We start from the raw sequence: 19,747 nt of genomic DNA, 5'->3' as shown, positions 1-19,747 counted from the left end.
TTTGCTTCTGCTTTCTCTCTCCCTCTCTCCTGCTGAACAGCTAATATCCTTCACTGAAACTGCACTGATTCTGCAACTGGACCACTCTTAACGGCCTCGGTCCTGGGCCCAGCCACTCTCCACTTGCACTGATGCACTGGAACCCCTCTGCACTGCGGGACTGTCTCTGTATCCCTACAGCCCCCCCCTTTCCCAGCACTTGTTCTGCACTTACCTTGCACTTGCCACCAGCTGGCCCTATTTATTTATTACTTTACGCCACTTACCTTGTACCGCACTTCCCCCCCTCCCCTTCCCCTTGCACTTTTCCCCCTCCCCCACCCCTGCACTTCCGTGATCTGAATGACACCTGGCCTAGTAGGATCGTTGTCTGTCTCCCCTTGTTCCTCCCCTCCCTGCCTCGTCGCGCCTTGAAACACCTGTGTATAGGCTCGTTACAAATGCCATATCATATCACCTATTACTAATGTACTGATTGCATCCTTCACTACCTTGATCCCATGTGACCTGTTTATTAACCTCGCTGTATATCCCGGACCTTGGTCTGGGACCCAAGGTGCCGTTCCTCGGGGCGACACCATCCTCGACGAGGTTATGTAACATGAATTGCCTTTCTGGATGATATGTGTCCACATACACTTGATATTCCTATTTATGAATTGCTGCACTTTCATATGTCGTGTACTATCTCCCCAGCAATGCTACTAGCATGTTCTACTTATATGGTTTACCTTAGTAATACCACAGCCTTGCGGTATTTAACTAAATCACTTTCCTTTAGCCGACTTCTCATTTATCGCTTGTTGTGATATTGTCCTGCTTACCACTTGATCCGCAAGTATTTTTTCTATTTCCATTAAGGGTTTTCATACATTTGTTTTTCGTTTTGGTCTAAATTTAATTTTTAGATGTTACATTATGCTGAGATACCCCTTAATTGAATATTTTTTCAATATGTGCAGGCTTACCCCTGTTTTGCACCTTAGTTTTGTGCACGTCCGACGCCCAATGGCGCCGTGATGATCACGTGTCCCTACAACAAGCGGTTGCCTAGGCGACGGCCTTACACAGCGTTTCGCTCTTCCGAACCGGCTTCTGCACGCAGAAGGATTCCCCTGCTCCGTGTACACGGAGCTAAGCAACGCGATCGCGTCCTGCTCAATTTTGTATTTATCCACAGCCTCATAACCCAACTTACCGGGATCCATATCTTTCTCCTAGATAACGCGATCTCTTTAATACCTTGGCGGCTGTATGCACGCTACAACGTTGCGCCCAGTTCCCCTTGGAATTTACAGCGTATGTTCTTACACTTGCAACACTATTAAGGTAACATTTCTTCCTCACATAACCATTCATTTTATTTGTGTATTTCATTCCAGTCATTATTGTTTATTAATCCCTTTTTTTCTATATTTCGCCTACATCATGGGACTTTCCATTGATTGGTATGTTGAAATCATTTTTATTTATATGTAATGGCGATAATATTATTGTTGCATTTTGTGTAACTGTGCAGACTGGCCCTGAAGAAGGAAATCTTTCCGAAATACATTGGCCCTAGTCTATTGTACATATGTGTTGCGGCTACTCTCCTCTCACTAAGAAAACATTATTGACAGCTTTATTCATATTTTGGATAAACAAAAATTTGAAAAAACCAATAGATGACTTACTGCATTCATTTTTTTTTTTAGCATTGTAATACCTGTGGATATAAGAAAACCTTTGAACTTTATAACTTGACGCCCACATCTGGGCCATTTTTTGAGAGCGGCTGTGTGTCCTAGTATTTTTACTCGGTCTCCTGCTTTTGTTTTATCCTGCAAGCCGCCTCAAACTGATTTTTCACAAAGACAGAGTGGTGTTAAAAGTGAAGCCTACATTTCTCCCTAAGGTTGTTTCTGAATTTCACATCACTCAGAAAATAAATACACATAGGAAAAGAGGAAGAAAGGCTTCACAGACTCGATCCTAAGCGTCCACTGAGTTTCTACATTGCCAGATTAGCAAGTCTGAGACAGAATGATCAGTTTTTTTTGGCCCATACAGGTCATAAACTGGGTCTAGCGATATCACCAAACATACCATCACTAGATGGATTATTTGAGCAATTTCAGAGTGATAGACTGGCCGGTAAAGAACCACCTGACCATCGAAGGGCTCACTCCACCAGGGGTATCGCAACTTTGTCTGCTTTGCAGATGGGTGTTCGTATAAAGGATATTTGTGCAGCTGCCACATGGTCATCTGCACACACCTTTACGAAATACTACAGCCTGGATTCCTCCACTAGTCAAGAGTCTGTTTCTGGAAAGGCAGTACTGCACTCTGTGTATTCTTGATCACTTCAATTTTTCTCCCTCCTCCAAATAAGTTAACTGCTTTGGGAGTGTATCAAAGATAAGGAATACGTGGGAGGACACAATCAATTCGTAGAACAAGTTACTTACCCATGGTCACGTTGTTTCCACTGGATGTTCCTCCCACGTATTCCTTATCACCCCTCCCAACATACCCCGCAGTAAAACTTCCCTTGTGGTTACAGACTGAGCTCTCTCAAGGGGAGAAACTATCTAACTCAAGACAGTGTTTCGCTCTTCAAAACAGAACTGAGCAACGGGCGCTGAGCGCGCTACTTATACCACTGATGACGTCAACGTCCGGACGTAGACATCCGAGGGACACCGACTGGACCAGGCATCGATGCACAGTGCCCTCTACTGGGGAAACATTTTTTCCGAAGCAGCAAGCTGGATATTAGGAAATATCAAAGATGAGGAATACGTGGAAGGAACATCGAGTCGAAAGAATGTTACCATGGGTAAGTAACTTGTTCTTCTGTGCTATTGTGACATGCGTCGACTTGCTTTTATGAAGGGTATCTATCGAGACCGCTTACTGCTTATGTTACTCCACACTATGTGAGCTATGCTTATGCTTTGTATACTTATGCGATGTGTGCAACTAACCACCAGGCTAGATTGACTCACAGTATGATTAGGAGTGAGTCCATGTATGTTCAATAGGTCAAAAAGCTGACTGGGAATAATCCGGTCAGGTACGCAAGTGCAAGGCTGTTCCCCCCAGAAACTCCACTCTAGTTTCCTAATTTTCTTTCCAGTGTTCCTTGATACCCCTTAACTATCCACAACATATCCCTAATCCTCCTCACCGTGCCCCCCAATTGGCTGCCATGTAGCGACCTGTTGTGCTTGATTCAGGCCCCTGTGCCAACCAAGGTGGGGAGGGGGTCACGTCCCATTTGCCTTCTGTGGCGGGGGAAAGTGTGTCAATAGACCCAACTTTCTTCTGGACATTGACACCGACCCACCACAACTGGTGCAAGAAAGAGCGTTTTCGTACCTCGCCCCTTACAACATAGCTCATTGGTGGCATCCTAATTCAAAGCATAGTATTGCATTATTGTAGAACTCGCTCTGTTTCAACATCTCCACCCCCTAGTTGCTGTATCTTTGCTGTAAAAAGTGAGAACCCCATCATTACAGATAGTCATCCTTACTCCATCACCTGAGTGTGGATCCTACATCTCCCCTCCATTGAGACGTGTTGTGATACAGTCTTACTCCATGCAGCCCAAATAGTAATTTCTGGCTTCTTGCATGGTTAACTCGCCAACCTACGTAAGGGAGCCCACTAGGTGAGTAGCTGGTTGACCTAAACATCATGCAGACTCATGCCACATCTGAAGTCCCTACTGGAGCAGCAACACAACGTTTTAGGTCCTGTCACTTCCTCCTCCTCTAACACGTATCATTATTCCCTTAAACAGTCTTGTCCATGTGTAGAATAAAGAGAGGCGAGTGGTGGGTGCTCCACGAGCGATGCCAGCAGGGTACTGGGTGTAGAGTGAACATGGGTACAGATTAGGGTTGGAAGCAGAGCGTTGGATGTACTGCTGCTCTTGCACCTTCATTTGATCTTCAATGCTTCTTTTCATCTTTTCTTTACTCTCCTGACCCATCCACGTCCCCTATCGTGTCAGTTCTCTACAACATTTCCATGTCGGGTCGAGTACAATCGGTAAAAGGACAAGGTTCCATCGCACTTAGCATACACAATACAAGTAGTGACTGTACTCAGCTCGCATGTTTAGAAAAGGTACCAAAGAAGCCGCAGTAGAGCAAAATCTTTTTCTTTAAAACTACTTGTTTTAGAGCTTCAATGTTGGAGCCTTTTGCACAATCAAAAGCCTGCAAATGAATGACTTTAAGTAATAAAATGCATCAGTTTATACTACTGATTGAATTTTGCTTACAATTGCATAGGTATGCAGCAGATTTGACTAACTTAGCCAGTTAATATGTATCAATTGTTACTATTTGGACTATTTATTGGAGCATGAAACGAAAATACCTCTTTACCTTTTTATGGTTTCAGATCATGATTAGAAGCATTTTCTTGTTTTTGGATCGTACATATGTGCTTCAGAATTCCATGCTTCCATCAATATGGTAGGTGTATGTGTAAGTACCCTGCAGTTCTGTGGTCTGTGCATACTTTTCCAAAGCAATACAAGATGTTTTGTTGTCATTAAAACTGTGGTATTCTAGCTGAATGTATTATTATTTTTTTGGGTGGTTGGCATTTGCCAACTTATTACAGGACAGATTTGGTAGCTTTCAGGCAATGATTATCCTTTTTTTTAATCTCTATTGAGCTGACTTGATATGAACTAACACAGTAGGGAAAATGTAATAGCCATGTGAAAAACAATTCACCCACCCAGTCACTTAATCACTGTTGCTGTCCGTTTGTTGGCTAGGAACCGCTGTACATCATTGATATTATGTTATGACTCAGCCACTCACCCCCTCCCCACCACCCACACCTCCCATTACAATCCAAATGTCAGAACTTAAGCAGCAATGCAAAAATACAAAGCAGAATCTCAAGAATGACCCTGAACATGCAATCGGGAACACCTACATATGCAACATTGAGATAACCTAATTGTATAGCAGTGTCCAAGAGGGTGGAAATGAAGAGCCTGTTTTATCCACATGGCTTTCTGGAAATCTGGACCAACCTATGCAGAGAAATTGTCACCGGATTACATACCGAAATGTCAACTCGGAACATCCACCAGGTACCAAATTGTAACACTTTACCCCCATATGCAAAAAGACTAGAGGGGGTTGCTGCAACTGTAAAATCATGGGAGCACAGAACAGACATCTCACAAAGGAAATAATACTAAAGCAAGACCACTCGCAACTCAATGCCATGTGAAATTGAAAGTCCCTGCTGTCATTTTGTGGAGAGGCCACCCCTGGTGATTCTCCCTATTCCCCACCAGCCCCCCTGGGTTCATTCACTTTCCCCCGATGAGGCCTAAGCAAGGGCACGCATCTGTAAAGTGTGCCCTTCGGAGACTGACCCTCTGAGGAAGGGTAGGCCATTTACCCCTATTTAGTCCTGTTATACTGCTGGGTGTACTTGTACCAGCCTTTGTTTGCCATGTGTGTGTGGTTAAGCAAATGGCAGATGGCTGTGACTGGTTACTTGACATGTATCCCTTGTCAAGATGAGAAATAACAGAACACTCATAAACAACAAATACATATATCACTTCATTGTAGTCTCAGGAAGAGTTTGATGAATGCCTGAGGAGTTTCAGGAGGAACTTAAGCCAAACCGGATTGCCACTTGGGTTATTCTAGAAACAGTGTGCCTTAAGAGTTGGAATATCAAAAACTTTGGGGTCAGGAGGTGAAGTTTAAAAGTCCCCGGATCAAACCTGGTCCGTCCTACTTTTGACCAGACTGCTCGTTATGAGTTACTTAGTCTTTAGGAATTCATTCACCCCAGAAGATCTAAAGGTTTTTAATGGCAGCGATTAGAAAATAGGAAGGATAACTTTGTTGTAGACCTAGTTTCCAAGTCTGTTTCTCTATGCTACAGAACTGTTCCAAAGATGTAATCCTCTGCTGACTTGCTCGAGGTCACTCAAAGGGTGTTCATTGTGCCCCAGCATTCTTTCTTGGCTGCTTTGCCAATTATTAATTGCTTCCAAAGTGGTCTTGCATGTTAACCACTAGACAAAGCTTTGATACTCACTTGCCTTGTAGGATTCCCAAATTAATAAAGGCAGGGATTTGATTTGTCACCCTCCCCTGTGCCCAACTTCGCCTAGTGTTTTTTTCAGATCTTACTCTCATCCAACATCTGAGTCACCTTGCTAAACTTAGCCCACTACTAGCTCTGGTTGCTTTTCTTTACTGTTTCTTGGACAGGCACTGGGCTATAGCCCCCAGCAAGCTTGTAATCAGTTCCTTTCTTTTTGAGAGTTTACCAGCCTTGACCTGGGCTAGAGACTTCCAGTAGCCTCTTGACAAAGTGTTTCTCAAACTTTTCTGGTTCGTGCGAAGAGCCCTCAGTAGCCTCTGAGCAACGTGGTTCAAAGTCTGAGCTCCATTGCTCTGTAACCTGCTCTCCTCGCGCTTACCTTTTCATGTGTACCAGGTCTCTGGATCTCCTTCCTAAATCCTACTTCTGCCTCTTTCTTCCTCCCTTTGTAGTATCTAACTCACTTTAGGGATCCAATGTCTGGTATACATGTTTTTGTTTTTCTTTTTTCTGTCCCATACCCCCCCGGGCCTCCACCCCATCTTAAGCAAGGGTAATTGTATTGGTCTGCCTTCACCCCTGCCCCTCTTCAACCCCTATGTTTCTTCCTGGCTTCTCATATCGATGAGCTGTAACACTCAGATCGAAGTACTGTGACTAGTCTGGGCAATTTGTCCCTTCTTCCCGGGGGGAGCCCCCCCCTTTTGAGTCTAGTGAGGTGAGCTCGCTAAGCAAGACCTCCCTAGGGGTCTTGGAAAGTGGGATCTCACTGGGAGTGACTTCCCCTATTGGGGACAAGGACTCCCATTCCTACCATGAACTCCCTACAAAGAACAGTGTCAACCTATATGGGAATCGCAAAGACTGATGTTATTGTTGTGGATTGGCATACCCAACTTACTAACATTGCTCCCATACATTTGGCTGAAGGCAATGCTGGGGTCCTCGTGAAGTCAACAGCTGATAGAGCAACACGCCTTGTGGAAATAAGGCTGCAGGAATAAAGAGCAAAGCAAGCTGGAATGGAGAGAGAAGAACCCTATGCAGAGGCAAACCTCTGATGTGAGAATGTCATGGAGGGGCAGAGCTGCGTAACACTGCAGAGCCAGCGGTAGTGAGCAGAACAAGAGACGCCAGCTTCGTGAAGGGCAGCAACGCTGAAACAGACGGCGAAGGTAGAGGGACTATCTCGCCTGTTGGTGTGATCATACAGCAGCCGTGGTGGGCCTGGGGCCTGTTAATTGACACCGAGGCCAGGCTGCAATAGTGAAACCAAATCCCTGATCTCCATGTGAGTAGTGTGGGGGCTGCTGAGCAGGCAAAGGGAAGCAAGCGCTCCTGAGAAGGTAAAGCCGGGAAGATTGACGGATGGTTACTTCCCCGAGTTAAGAAATCTGAAAGTTCAAGGGGCTTATTTAAAGCGAGTGGGACAAGAAGCTGGTGAAACCAAAAGGGTTACGGGAGGCCGAGAAACCAGATTGCTCGTAACTGGTAAACACGCAAGAGAGACCCTGCTGAGTTGAGCAAATCAGAGGGCCAGAAGGCTTTGGGGAGCCCTAAAACAATAAGTAACATTTTTCAACGCTTGGAAACATCAGGAACTTGGAGCTTTCAATTACTCAATCCTAAATCAAGATCAGTTTGAAAGACAAGGTCCAAGTTGGTGGAGAGAATAATTTCTCCTTTAAAGGAACTGGAACCATTGTATGTGTGTAAAGACTTAAAACTTGTTATAAGGAACCTGAATACAGGACTGAAAACCTTACTTTGACAAACTTTGAAAACTCACGTTACTGATGTACAGAACTTGAGAGCAACCCAAGTGGCTTTGGCCAGAAGAAGCTCGAGTGGAAAGGCTACTGCTCTGGTTAATTTTTGTCGTTTTCTGTAAAAGTGTTAGAGCCAGATAGAGGGTAGGTTTCGGACTAAGGACTATTTTTGATTTGGTCAATTGATGAGCACCATTAGTTTCGTTTTTAGGAAGGGATAATCCCTCATGGCAATAGGGACAAGTAGGAATGTTCTCTTTATTTAAAATAAACACCCTTGAAATGTTAAGTTCTAGTCGGACTCCTGGTTCGCCACAATACATACTGATTATGTGATTGCAAAGCGGGGGAGCACAGGTTGCGGGTTTCAAGACAACGCCTCGCATTTTGGTGCCATGGATTGTTCCTTAATGCTATCCTGCCTGCATGACTCCTAAGAAGCCCAATCTTTCCTGTGTTTCCCTTATGACTGTGAGCGAGTTCAATAAAACACGAGCGGGTTTGCCGGCTCTGTGCTCTGCCCCCAAGCATCCTGCCCCCTTGTATGCATTATATTATGCACCGTTCCTTCCAATGCCTTAACCAACCATAGCATCACATAAGAAGGATAATAATAATATATTTTGGGGACAGAGGGATCAGGTGAGCGGGGGGCCCTAATCTCAATTAAGGCCCGCTCGAGGCTGATCCCCGCTGCCATTCATATGAAAGCTTGTGACACATGGTTGGCCACAGCGTGTGAGCTGTGACTTGTTCATAATTTGCTTGTCTTTTGGAGCAGGTTCTGCCTGCTTTCTCTTGTCCTTTCCATGTGAGGTGGGGAGGTGTGCGCTTATGTGTCTTTCATTGATGTCCAACCTGACCAGGGTTAGCACTTGCGCCCTCGCTTGCTCACAGGCTGATTTTTACTGAAGTTATGGCTCTTGATCCGCTTTTCTTGACAAAACAACCCCCCGTTGTGAAACCTTTCACCCGATACTCCTCGGGGTGGGTTCTTAGAGCCATTTGATTTTTTTGGTCCTGTGTTTGGTAGTTTTCCATGGATGGAGGCGTTTTAGCCGCTTGGTGTAATCTTTGTAGATGAATTTGGCATTTTCTACTCACACGATCCACTTGCCGCCAACTTGGTTCCTCAAAGGTGGGTTCTTGTGTTTCCACCTGCAGCCGACCTGATTCCACAGCGGTGGGTTCTTGTGTTTCCACCTGCAGCCGACCTGATTTCTCAGAGGATCTGAGCATCTTATCTATTCCTCGTCCCAAATATCTACCCGACTTTGCTCCTCCCTACCACTACTACTGAAGGTTCTGTCTTTCTCCTCCTTTGTCTCTGACAGTCAAAAAGCACTTCGACACCATGACATATGGCGATACGCGCTATACAAATGCGAGATAACTTAACATCAGAGACCAGCACGGCCAACACAAAATAGTGAATATGCCCCATATGTGGTCATTTCCTGTCTTAGCCTGGAGCAGCCACAGCATGGGATCAGACCAGATATGAATGTATGAGACTTTGACTGGAACACACGCCCAGCCCTGCCAGGCTTCTTTCCACCCTGCCTGCATGAGATGTCTTCACAAAGGGGTATATTGTCTGGATAGCGTGGCCCTGGAAGGCAGGGGCACAGAAGGTAGCACTCAAAAGTGTGCTGTACCCCGGGCTTCTGGGGCCACTGTGTCCAGACAGCACAAGGAGGGAAGCAGGCAGCCGGAGCCCGCAGCTGGTAAATGGGGCAGGGGGTGTGAGCGGTTGGACGGGGATGAAGGGTGCTATGTAGCAGCTATGGGTTCAGGGGATCCCCTCACCCCCGACGGGCACTGGAAGAGGGCAGCGCACAAAAAGTCCCACCTGCAGAAAGCTTTTAGTGCTGCAATCGTGGGTGCCACCTTTTTTGTGCGGCCTTTAGACATAGAACCGACAACATTGCAGAACCCACAACATTGAAGGTATATAACTTTGCATTTTTTTAATTTTGTTTGAATGCTTAAATGATTGTTTTACATCAGTTCTTTTACACTTAGGTAGGGGCCCCCTCCATTTATCAACCCCCAAGCTAGCAGTGTGCGTCCATGCCTGGGAAACCGATAAGGCAAAGGCACTGAAGCAAAGCGTAACTGGGCAGAACATTGGGTTTGGAGTTACTGCACCAGAAGAAAATGCAATGACCAAGAAGCGGGCATGGCCACCTCAAGAGGCGTGTCTGCATACCTGCGTACACCATGAGACCTTCACTGCACCAACTTCATCCCCGAAGCAGCTGTTCTTTGGGACTGAATTACTACTAATACTAACCAGCTGCAGACTTAATTCTCCAGCATGGGGTCTGGCATGGATTCACATGCTCATGAATATTCCCCGTCGTCAGGCTGGGAATCCTCGGTAAAGAAAAAACCAGTATCAGTTTCGTTTCTGATCTGTCTTTCGTAGTAGTAACCAATCACTGGTCTCTGCGTCATACTGACCACAGCCAATGGCTGCCCTCTACCTAAGCACCGCCTCTGGCAGCCATCTTCAGATTTTTACCGCACGTTCATGTGTTGGGATCCTCGTGCTATTGCTCTCGAGCGTTAGTGCTATTTTTTCACGTTTTTTCTGAAAAACTTCGTTTTTTCGGTCAAAAGAGCCTCAAGCTCCACCGACTCTCCATCCGATCAACGGGGACCCGTGTCGGATTCGTCTGCACCCCTCAAGGGTGAAGATTTCGTCGAGCTACGCTTTTGGAGGACTCCAGAAGTTTCTCAGGCCCGGACATGGCCCAGGAGAAGGGAAGCTCGACGCCCGGAAAGCTGTTCAGGATCTGCCCTGGATGCCAGCTGCAGAACGTCTTTAAGGAGGACGAACACTCCTTTTTGTCTCTACTGCTTACATGAGGACAAGACGCACGTGGAGAAGGACTGTGCGTTTTGCTGCAATATGTCGGAGCGGACCATGAAGGACCGCCATCAACGTCTCGCCAACTGGCTGGAAGGGAAGAGCCCGTCAGGCGAGAAGAAGAGGAAGAAATCCGAGCGGTCTTCTAAGACCTTTGAGGACGCCCCGGCGACGGGGGTCCAACACAAGGCCAAGCACCGCGAGTCCGCTGGCACCGGGAGCGCCGAACGGTCGGGCTCTACGGGCGCCAGGCAGGGCGCACCCTCCCCGGCACCTTCAGCCACGAGCCAACGCTCTGGGTCGGGTAAGAGGAAGGGCGAGCACCCGGCGAAGCTCCTGGAGAGGCCCCGGTCGTGCTCGAAGGCCCCATCGGAGGGGGAGCGAGGCAGTGTTCCCCCCCCTCAAGGATAAGGCGGTGAGCGCACCTAAGGTGGTGAAGGCCTTAATCCATCCGGCCAAGCCCTCTATCGATACTGTCGCGGCAGCCCTGGCTCAGCCTGTAGAGGCTACACCAGTGGTGGCGACCTCGGGGCTCAGAGTCTCCCTGCCACCTCGGAGGGAGTCCTCTTTTGTGCCCATCGATAGGACCCCCGTGAAATCCCCGGCGGGGAAGAAAAAGGGGGGGCAGGGCGTCGTCGTAGATTCGGCCTCAACCTTGGAGGAGGAGCTGATTGAGGTCTTAAGCCACGGCCTTGGCGTGGAAGAAGACCGGCCCGTCGGGATGGATCCCGATGCAGGTGACGACAACATCGTCGAGGGTGCCGACGGGGCCCCTGATCGCCCGTCGGATTCCCCTCTGCCAGCGCCGCAAGACAACTCGGCGGCCATTTTGTTGGCTATACAGTCCTTATGTTCAGAGATAAGGACGAGACTACCGTTGCCGACGGAGGAACCTCTCCCGTCGGGGGATCCGGGACCTTCTGGTGCTCCCCCGCCCAAGAAAAGAAGGATTCACCCTCCACCTCCTTTTCAGCCGTCGCGCCCCGTCCAGCCCTCCTCCCCGTCCACCCGAGGGGATGATACGGGGACTGACACGGCAGCGACGGGTACGGACGACGAGGTATACGACAAGGATCTACCGTCGTCACCTCCCACCAGGGCTTCTCCGCCCGACGAGATTGGATCGTTCCACTCCATGATCGCCAGGGCATCCGAGCTTTTCCAACTCTGCCCTGAGGAGAAGAAAAAGGAAGGATTCCTTTATCAACGGCGCGAGGCCAAGAGGAAGACGGTCCTCGCGGTGCCTCTACTGGACGACATTTGGGATGAGGGCCTCGCCCTCCTCAAGAACCCTTCCACGACGCCAGCTAGAAGGGACCGGTACGAGAAGAAGTACCGGGTCCCGGACGCGGCCCCCCTGTGCCTCCGGGCGCAGCCTACCCCGGACTCCGTCGTCTCCGCGGCGGCCAGGAAGAAAGCGGGGGGGGGGTGCGGCCTCCACATCGACTTCCCCACCGGACGGCGAGGGAAAGAAATTGTTGGACGCTATGGGACACAGGGTCATCTCGTCTGCAGCGACGACGATTAAAGCGGCCAACGCCTTGGCTATCGTGGCCCGCTACGACAGGGAGCTATGGTACAAACTGGCTCCCCTGCTGGACTTCCTACCGGACGACAAGAGGGCGGATGCCCTGGAGATCCTACAGGAAGGTGAGGTGGCGTCGGACCACGCCATCACTATTGCGACGGACATCGCCGACACTGGGTTTCGCCAGTTGGGCAACGGCGTGTGCCTGAGGCGGCGTGGATGGCTCAAGGCTACGGACTTCCATCAAGACGTACAGACCAGAGTCCTGGACATGCCGTTCGATGGGAACAACCTGTTTGGGAAAACAGTGGACGATTCCCTTCAGGCCATTAAAGCGGACGCTGAGACGGCCCGGGCCCTTGGGGTTCTGCAGCAACGACGGACGCCCTTTCGGAGCAGCGGAGGCAAGGGCGCCTCCAAAGGTTCCGGCGGCGGTTTCTCCACCTACCGTCAAGCGGCCCGCTCGTCGTCTCAGGAGGCCTACAGAGGACGAGGCAAGTCTGGCGGACCCCGCCGTCGTCGCCAAGGAGGTCAAGGCGGCAAAGCCTCGTCGAAACAGGATTGAACCGGCCGTGGGGTCGGGCCCCCACCGAAGCACCCCGGTGGGAGGCCGGCTGGCGAGCTTCGTCAGCGTGTGGGAGTCCATCTCCACCGACCGTTGGGTGCTGGACGCCTTAGCCCGGGGCCACGCGCTCGAGTTTCAAAGAAGGTGCCCGCGCGTCCCCCCCCCGTGGCCAGGAAAGAGCTTCACGTCCCTCAGCTTCTCCTGGAGGTAAAGGCGATGCTCAGGAAGGGCGCCATCAAACTCGTCCCAAAGAGGCTTCGGGGCTCCGGAGTTTACCCGAGATACTTCCTCGTGAAGAAGAAGACGGGAAGATGGCGCCCCATCCTAGACCTGCGACGTCTGAACAAGTTCATCAAGGCGCAGAAGTTCCGGATGGTCACCCTCCAGCACGTCCTGGGGTAGCTGGAGGAAGGAGACTTCCTGTCGTCGTTGGATTTGGAGGATGCCTACTTCCATATTCCCATCCTAAAGGGGCACCGAAAATTCCTCAGGTTTGTGGTCCAAGGGCGTCACTACCAGTTCAAAGCCCTCCCCTTCGGACTACGGTCGGCACCCAGGGTATTCACCAAGTGCCTTGCACCGGCGGCGGCGCAGCTGCGCCGCGAGGGGATCCACGTCTACCCCTACCTGGACGACTGGCTCATCCGAGCCAAGACGAGGGAGCTCGCCGTGGAGCACACGGCAAGGACCGTCCAACTTCTCACGGACCTGGGATTCTCCGTGAACTACGCCAAGTCCCACCTGGTACCCGCGCAAAACGCACTGTTTCTGGGAGCGAAGCTCGACACAGTGTCCCTTCTGGCCTCCCCGTCGGAGGAAAGGACCAGGTCCATCCTGGGCAAGGTACAGCGGATGTTGGTTTCCGACGCGGCCAAGGTGAGGTCCATCAAGTCCCTCCTCGGAATGATGTCTTCTTGCATCTACCTCATTCCCATGTGCAGGTTCCGGATGCGCCCGTTGCAGGAGTTCCTGGACGCGCGCTGGATCCAAACGACGGGCGGCTTCGAGGAGAGGATCACACTCGACGAGAGTTTCCGCCGAGCGGTCCGGTGGTGGGGCAACCGCGCACATCTGACGGCGGGCATGGACTTCCAGACCCCAGACCACCAAGAGACAGTGACCACGGATGCCTCCCTGGAAGGGTGGGGAGCGCACACCGAAAATCTGCACGCGAGAGGCCTGTGGCTCCCGACGGAGAAGTCCCTCCATATCAACGTCCTGGAGCTCCGTGCAGTGTTCTGGGCCCTCAGGTCCTTCCTTCCGTCCCTCAAGGGCAAGGTGGTGAGGATCTTCACCGACAACACCACCACCATGTTTTACATCAGGAAACAGGGCGGAACCAGGTCCCCAGCGCTGTCCAAGGAGGCGCAGGACCTGTGGCATTGGGCCGTCGCCCAAAGGATGTTTCTGGTGCCGTTTCATCTGGCAGGGATAAAAAACACCATCGCCGACTCACTCAGCAGGGAGCTGCGCTCGTGCCACGAGTGGGAACTATGGCAGGATCTAGTGGATCGCCTCTTCCGACGGTGGGGCACACCCCAGATCGACCTGTTCGCGACGGCGACGAACTCCAAGTGCCGGAGGTTCGCCAGCAGGTTTCCCCAGGCGAGGAGCATGGGCGATGCTTTCTCGTTCCCCTGGGAGGGCCTGTTCCTCTACGCGTTCCCTCCTTTGCCACTGCTAATCCGGCTCGTCAACCAGCTCAAGAGGTCACGGTGCAGGATGATCCTCGTCGCACCTGCGTGGCCGAGGCAGATATGGTTCCCGGACCTTCTGGACTTGTCAGCGTCCCCGCCAATCAAGCTGCCGGTGGACGCGGATCTACTCTCCAGGGAAGGAGGCGCCATCCTCCACCACGACCCGAAATCGCTGAACTTGCAGGCCTGGCTCCTGCAGCGCTAGAGTTTGGAGGATACGACATACCGGCCGACTGCAGAGAGGTTCTTGCAAAGGCCAGGGCGTCCTCGACTCTTAAATGCTACGGACACAAATGGAAGAGGTTCTCTGTCTGGTGCCACGCACAGAAGATTAACCCTCTACGGATTACGGCTCCCCAGGTACTGCCGTACCTGCTGACGCTGGCCAAAGCTGGACTGGCACACGCGTCCATCAAGATTCATCTTGCTGCGATCTCCCGATACACCAGAACCACGGGCCGGACGTCCTTGTGGTCTCATCGTCTGGTGAAAGAGTTCATGAAGGGACTGTTCAGATCGTTCCCGCCGGTGAAGGCCCCGGCGTGGGAGCTCAACGTGGTGCTGACCAAGCTCATGGGACCTCCGTTCGAGCCTCTGCACTCGGCCCCGTTGAAGTTTGTCGTGGAAAACAGCGTTTCTTGTGGCCATCACCTCCGCACGACGGGTGGGAGAGATCCAGGCCCTTTCCTGCAAGGCCCCGTACTTGACTTTTCACGACACGAGGGTAGTGCTCAGGACGCACTCCTCCTTCATGCCCAAGGTACCGTCGGACTTCCATCTCAACGAACCCTTGGTGTTGCCTGTGTTCTTCCCGTCGCCTTCGTCGCCGGCTGAGAGGACTTTGCACTCGCTGGATGTGGCTAGAGCGCTGAAGTTCTACGTGGACCGCGCAAAGTGTTTTCGGAAGACGTCACAACTCTTTGTGAACTTTGGACCTGTCAATCAGGGGAAGGCTCTCTCGAAGGCTTCCATTTCCAGATGGCTCTCCGGCTGTATCATGTACTGTCATCGGTTGGCAAACCGACCGCTGCCTGGCCGTCCGAGAGCCCATTCCACCAGAGCGATCGCAGCTACCACGGCGTTCCTTTCTGGTGTGCCCCTGCTGGACATATGCAGGGCTGCTACGTGGAGGTCGACGCACACCTTCACGAAATTCTACTGCGTCGATCGGGATTCCAGGGAGGAGTCCAGGGTCGGCCAAGCAGTGCTGCGCAACCTGTTCGCCTGAGGTGAGCCTGGTGAGGAGGTAAGATGCTTAATGTTGAGTTTGCTGTACTGCTTAATGTTGAGCCTTTGCCACCTCCCGTGGTTGTGCATGTGTGTACTGCTATGTATTCTTTATTCATGAGCATGTGAATCCATGCCAGACCCCATGCTGGAGAAGGAACAAGTTACTTACCTGTAACTGTTGTTCTGATGTTTGTTAATCTGCTTAGAATCACATGCTGTGCATAGGTCCGACATCCAGTGGTCACTGCGGAGTATTGCATTTTGTTTTTCGTAGTCGAAAAGGGGACGTCGACAAGGCGTGTCTGAAACACTATCCCTGTAGTGACGTGCGTTGTACCCACAATCCCTCACGCGTCGAGGTCCCTCAGATTGTTTTTTTCCGCCCAGCTTCTGGTCGCCTTCACGCGGAGCTCCTCGAGAGACATTGCAACTCCTCGACCTTTGGTCGTTTTTTCTCTAATATTAATAATCCCTCCCTCGACGCAGTTGTAAGCTGTTCTCCGCCGAAAAGAATCTTCGACGGAGGGTCGAGCGGAAGGAATCCTTCGGCGCTGCCGAACACGTGGCCTGGCCTCGCAGGCCATATACAGTAGGGAGAGTGGGGTCGTGGGACATCTCTGGGTCTTTTCTGAGAATGCCTTTCCCTTTCCCCTTCCTTTCCCTTGGGGTGTTTATCGCGATTTATTGCCTCGGCTATGGAGAGGACACCGTTTAGGTTTTGCCCACTTTGTAAAGGCAAATTCACTTGGAAGGACAAGCACTCACGGTGTAACCGCTGCTTGCCCCTCGATCACAAGGAGGAAAGGTGCGCGGCTTGTCGGCTTCTTAAGCCTAAAACTCTAAAAGACCGAAGGGTTAAAAGGTGGGCGGCCTACGCGATGTCGAAGGCCGAAGGTTCACCCGCCGCTGCTACCACCGACAGTGACGAGGAACGCGATAACACGACCTCCGCTACGGAAGTCGAAACCCCCTCTAAGGAGCGCTTACGCGCTTCGTCGTCTGTCCCCGGCCCCGACGGGCTCGGCTCACGCCCTGCTTATGGGGATGAACACCCCGGCGACACAGACGCACACAAAGATCCACATAAACACACAACCCACGGCTCTTCTTCGACGAAGTCGAAAAGACCTTCGGCGCCCAAGGAGACGCAGGTTCCACCGGCGGCCTCCTCGGACCGTTCGGGTTCGAAGCCCCTCTCGCAACCGCAGCCGCGACCTGCGACTGGGCTTTCGGCAAACAAGGGCGCTGCCACCAAACCATCGGCCGGTGCGCACCAACAGAAAGCGCAGACCGCCGTAGAGCGTTCGATACCCATAGCGTCGAAAACTCAAGCTTCCGCCGACAAACGAGTCGCCGACAAGCGAGTCGCGGATAGCTTAGCAAGGATCGCTGTAGCCGACGCCCAAAAGCGTACGCCGAAGATTTCGTCGAGCGTTACGCATCAATTAAAGGATACGCCGAAAAAGCCCGAAGGGAAGCAGGGACTACCCCCTGCAGTCAGGGAGTCTCCCGACTCACCTGAAGGTTTTTCGGAGGGCGACGGGACACTTTCCTCGACGCTTTGGGAGAGGTCGAGCCATTTCGAGTTAGATAACCCTATGTTTCCCCCGCCAGACCGCTCTGGGGTACCCCATGAAACAATGGAAAGACTCCACCTCTGTATGGAGAGGATGGAAAGGTTCATGACCACCCAGGCCTCTCAAACTCACAAGAGGACCAGAGAAGGGCCTCAGGAGGACCCCAGGGCCAAAAATCCGAGGCTAGTCGATCCCCAGCAGGACACAGCCTCAGACTTCCAAAATGTATATGACCTCACTGGGGAGGAGCAAGACTTCGAGGAGGAAGATGATTTCATGGACAATGAAGAACAGAACCAGGAGGAATGTCTGGAAGACAGAACAGACATTATAGAAGAAGGCTTCGGGGTTAACCCAGAAGAGGGACCTTCACACCCCTGGCAATCACCATCAGTGTATTCCGACACTGATGTCCTAAACCTAACTCCTCCGGACAATTCTCCAGTTAGGAACACGTCTCCAATTGACGATCAGCCCACGTTCAATGCACTGTTGCGCAGAGCAGCAGCGCATTTCGAACTCGACACCGGGGAACTCTCTCCAGAATTGGACTTTGTAGAAAGAGTGATAAAAGAAAAACCCCCGGTCAGCCAGACCATTCCACTCCTCGCTTCAGTGAAGAGAAGGATCATACCTTCGCTGTCCACTCCCGCAATGATCAGAGGAGTCAATCCACGGATTGAAAAACTTTTCACTCCTTCACCCTCAGACCCCCTCTACATTAGGGGACATTCCATTCCGGATTCCCTAGTGGTATCTAATACTAGAAAGAGGGCAGGGGTACCACTTTCCACCAGTGAGGCACCCCCTGACAAGGAGGGCAAGAGGCTATATGCCCTTGCAAAAAGAGTTACTTCCTCGGCTGCCTTCTCAGCAAGAATTGCCAACAACAATTCATTGCTTGCAAGCTACGCAGACGCGCAGTGGGCCAAACTGCGAAAAGACGCTGAGGAAGCACCGGAGCCTTTACGTACGCGCCTACTGTCAACTATTGGCGAAGGAACCCAAGTGAACCAGAGCATTGTTAAAAACTCTCTGGACGCGGCAGAAACAGCAGGACGTTCCTTGGTACAAGGAATACTCCTAAAGCGCCATGTATGGCTGCGCAACTCAGGCTTTAAACCAGAGACACAGGCGTCTTTGATAAATAAACCTGTCGAGGACGCTAACCTCTTCGGAAAAGCGGTAGATGAAGCCCTAGAGATGGCTAAAAAAGAGTTCGACACTATCAAGACTCTTGACCAAATCTCTAAGCCCACTACCAGGCGCGGCTATGGCAACAAACGCTTTTTTCGTGGCCAACGCCAACGCCAACACCAAAACCAACATCAGCAATACCCTGCCACCAATTACCAAACCAATAGTGGGCAGTACAGCCAAAGAGGCCAACGCCGGGGCAAAGGGAGGGGTCGGGGATCCACCCCCAGAGGCTCCCAAGCCCCCAACAACTCCAAGTGACGCAAAGATTCGCGTCCCCTCCCATGCAACACCGGTCGGGGGCCGGATAACATCCTTTCTTCCTGCATGGGAGGAGATAACGTCAGACCGTTGGGTACTGTCCACCGTAGCCCACGGATACTGTATCGAATTCAACAGTTCCCCATCCTACAGACCCCCGAGGGGACGTCGCATGACACCGGAACATCTTGCCATCCTTCTCCAAGAAGTACAACTACTGCTGGAAAAAGGAGCCATAGAGGTCGTGCCTCTATCTCAGGTAACGGAAGGTATTTATTCAGTGTACCTCCTTGTACCCAAAAAGGATCTAACCATGCGCCCTGTATTAGATCTGCGCCCAGCGAACAAGTTTATCAAACCCCAAAAGTTTCGTATGGTAACCTTACAGGAAGTAATCCCACTGCTTTCTCAGGGAGATTACATGACAACATTGGACATGAAAGATGCATACTTTCATATTTTAATGTTGCCAGCGCACAGAAAATACCTCAGGTTCATGATAGAGGGCAAACACTACCAGTTCAAAGTGCTACCCTTCGGCATAGCATCAGCACCAAGGGTATTCACGAAGGTGCTGGCAGTGGCAGCGGCCCACCTGCGCAGGTTGTCCATCCCAGTCTACCCTTACCTCGACGACTGGCTCATAACAGGGGATTCTTACGAAACATGCTTCTCCAATACCCAAAAGACAGTAGACCTTTTGTTCCAGTTGGGCTTCTCCATCAACGAAAAGAAGTCCAATTTAGACCCCAGTCAAATCAAGCAATTCCTAGGGGCTCTAATTCAAACAAAGGACGGCCTCGTCTTCCCCTCCAAAGAGAGGGTCCAAAACATGCTGTTTCAAATCCCTCAATATGTAACCGGTCGAGAGGTGACGGTACGCAAGGCAATGCGCTTGCTAGGAATGATGGCGTCGTGTATTTATTTGGTACCTCACGCGCGCCTGCGCATGCGCCCA

The 19,747-nt window shown here is 51.0% G+C and overlaps 1 protein-coding gene across 1 annotated transcript in view; it reads left to right on the top strand.

Moving 5' to 3' along the window:
- CUL4A (cullin 4A) overlaps nucleotides 1–19,747 on the top strand; it is a 2,221,838-nt gene that overhangs the window by 397,776 nt on the left and 1,804,315 nt on the right. The window contains exon 5 of the mRNA XM_069637151.1: nucleotides 4,402–4,475. Within this exon, the coding sequence (XP_069493252.1) occupies nucleotides 4,402–4,475 (74 nt within the window). The remainder of the gene's footprint in view (nucleotides 1–4,401; nucleotides 4,476–19,747) is intronic.

Source organism: Ambystoma mexicanum, chromosome 7p (genome assembly GCF_040938575.1).
Source record: "Ambystoma mexicanum isolate Mex_15411 chromosome 7p, UKY_AmexF1_1, whole genome shotgun sequence".
Classification (NCBI taxonomy): domain Eukaryota; kingdom Metazoa; phylum Chordata; class Amphibia; order Caudata; family Ambystomatidae; genus Ambystoma; species Ambystoma mexicanum.
Note: the sequence above shows the minus strand (reverse complement) of the source record. Positions and strands in the feature narration are given on the sequence as shown.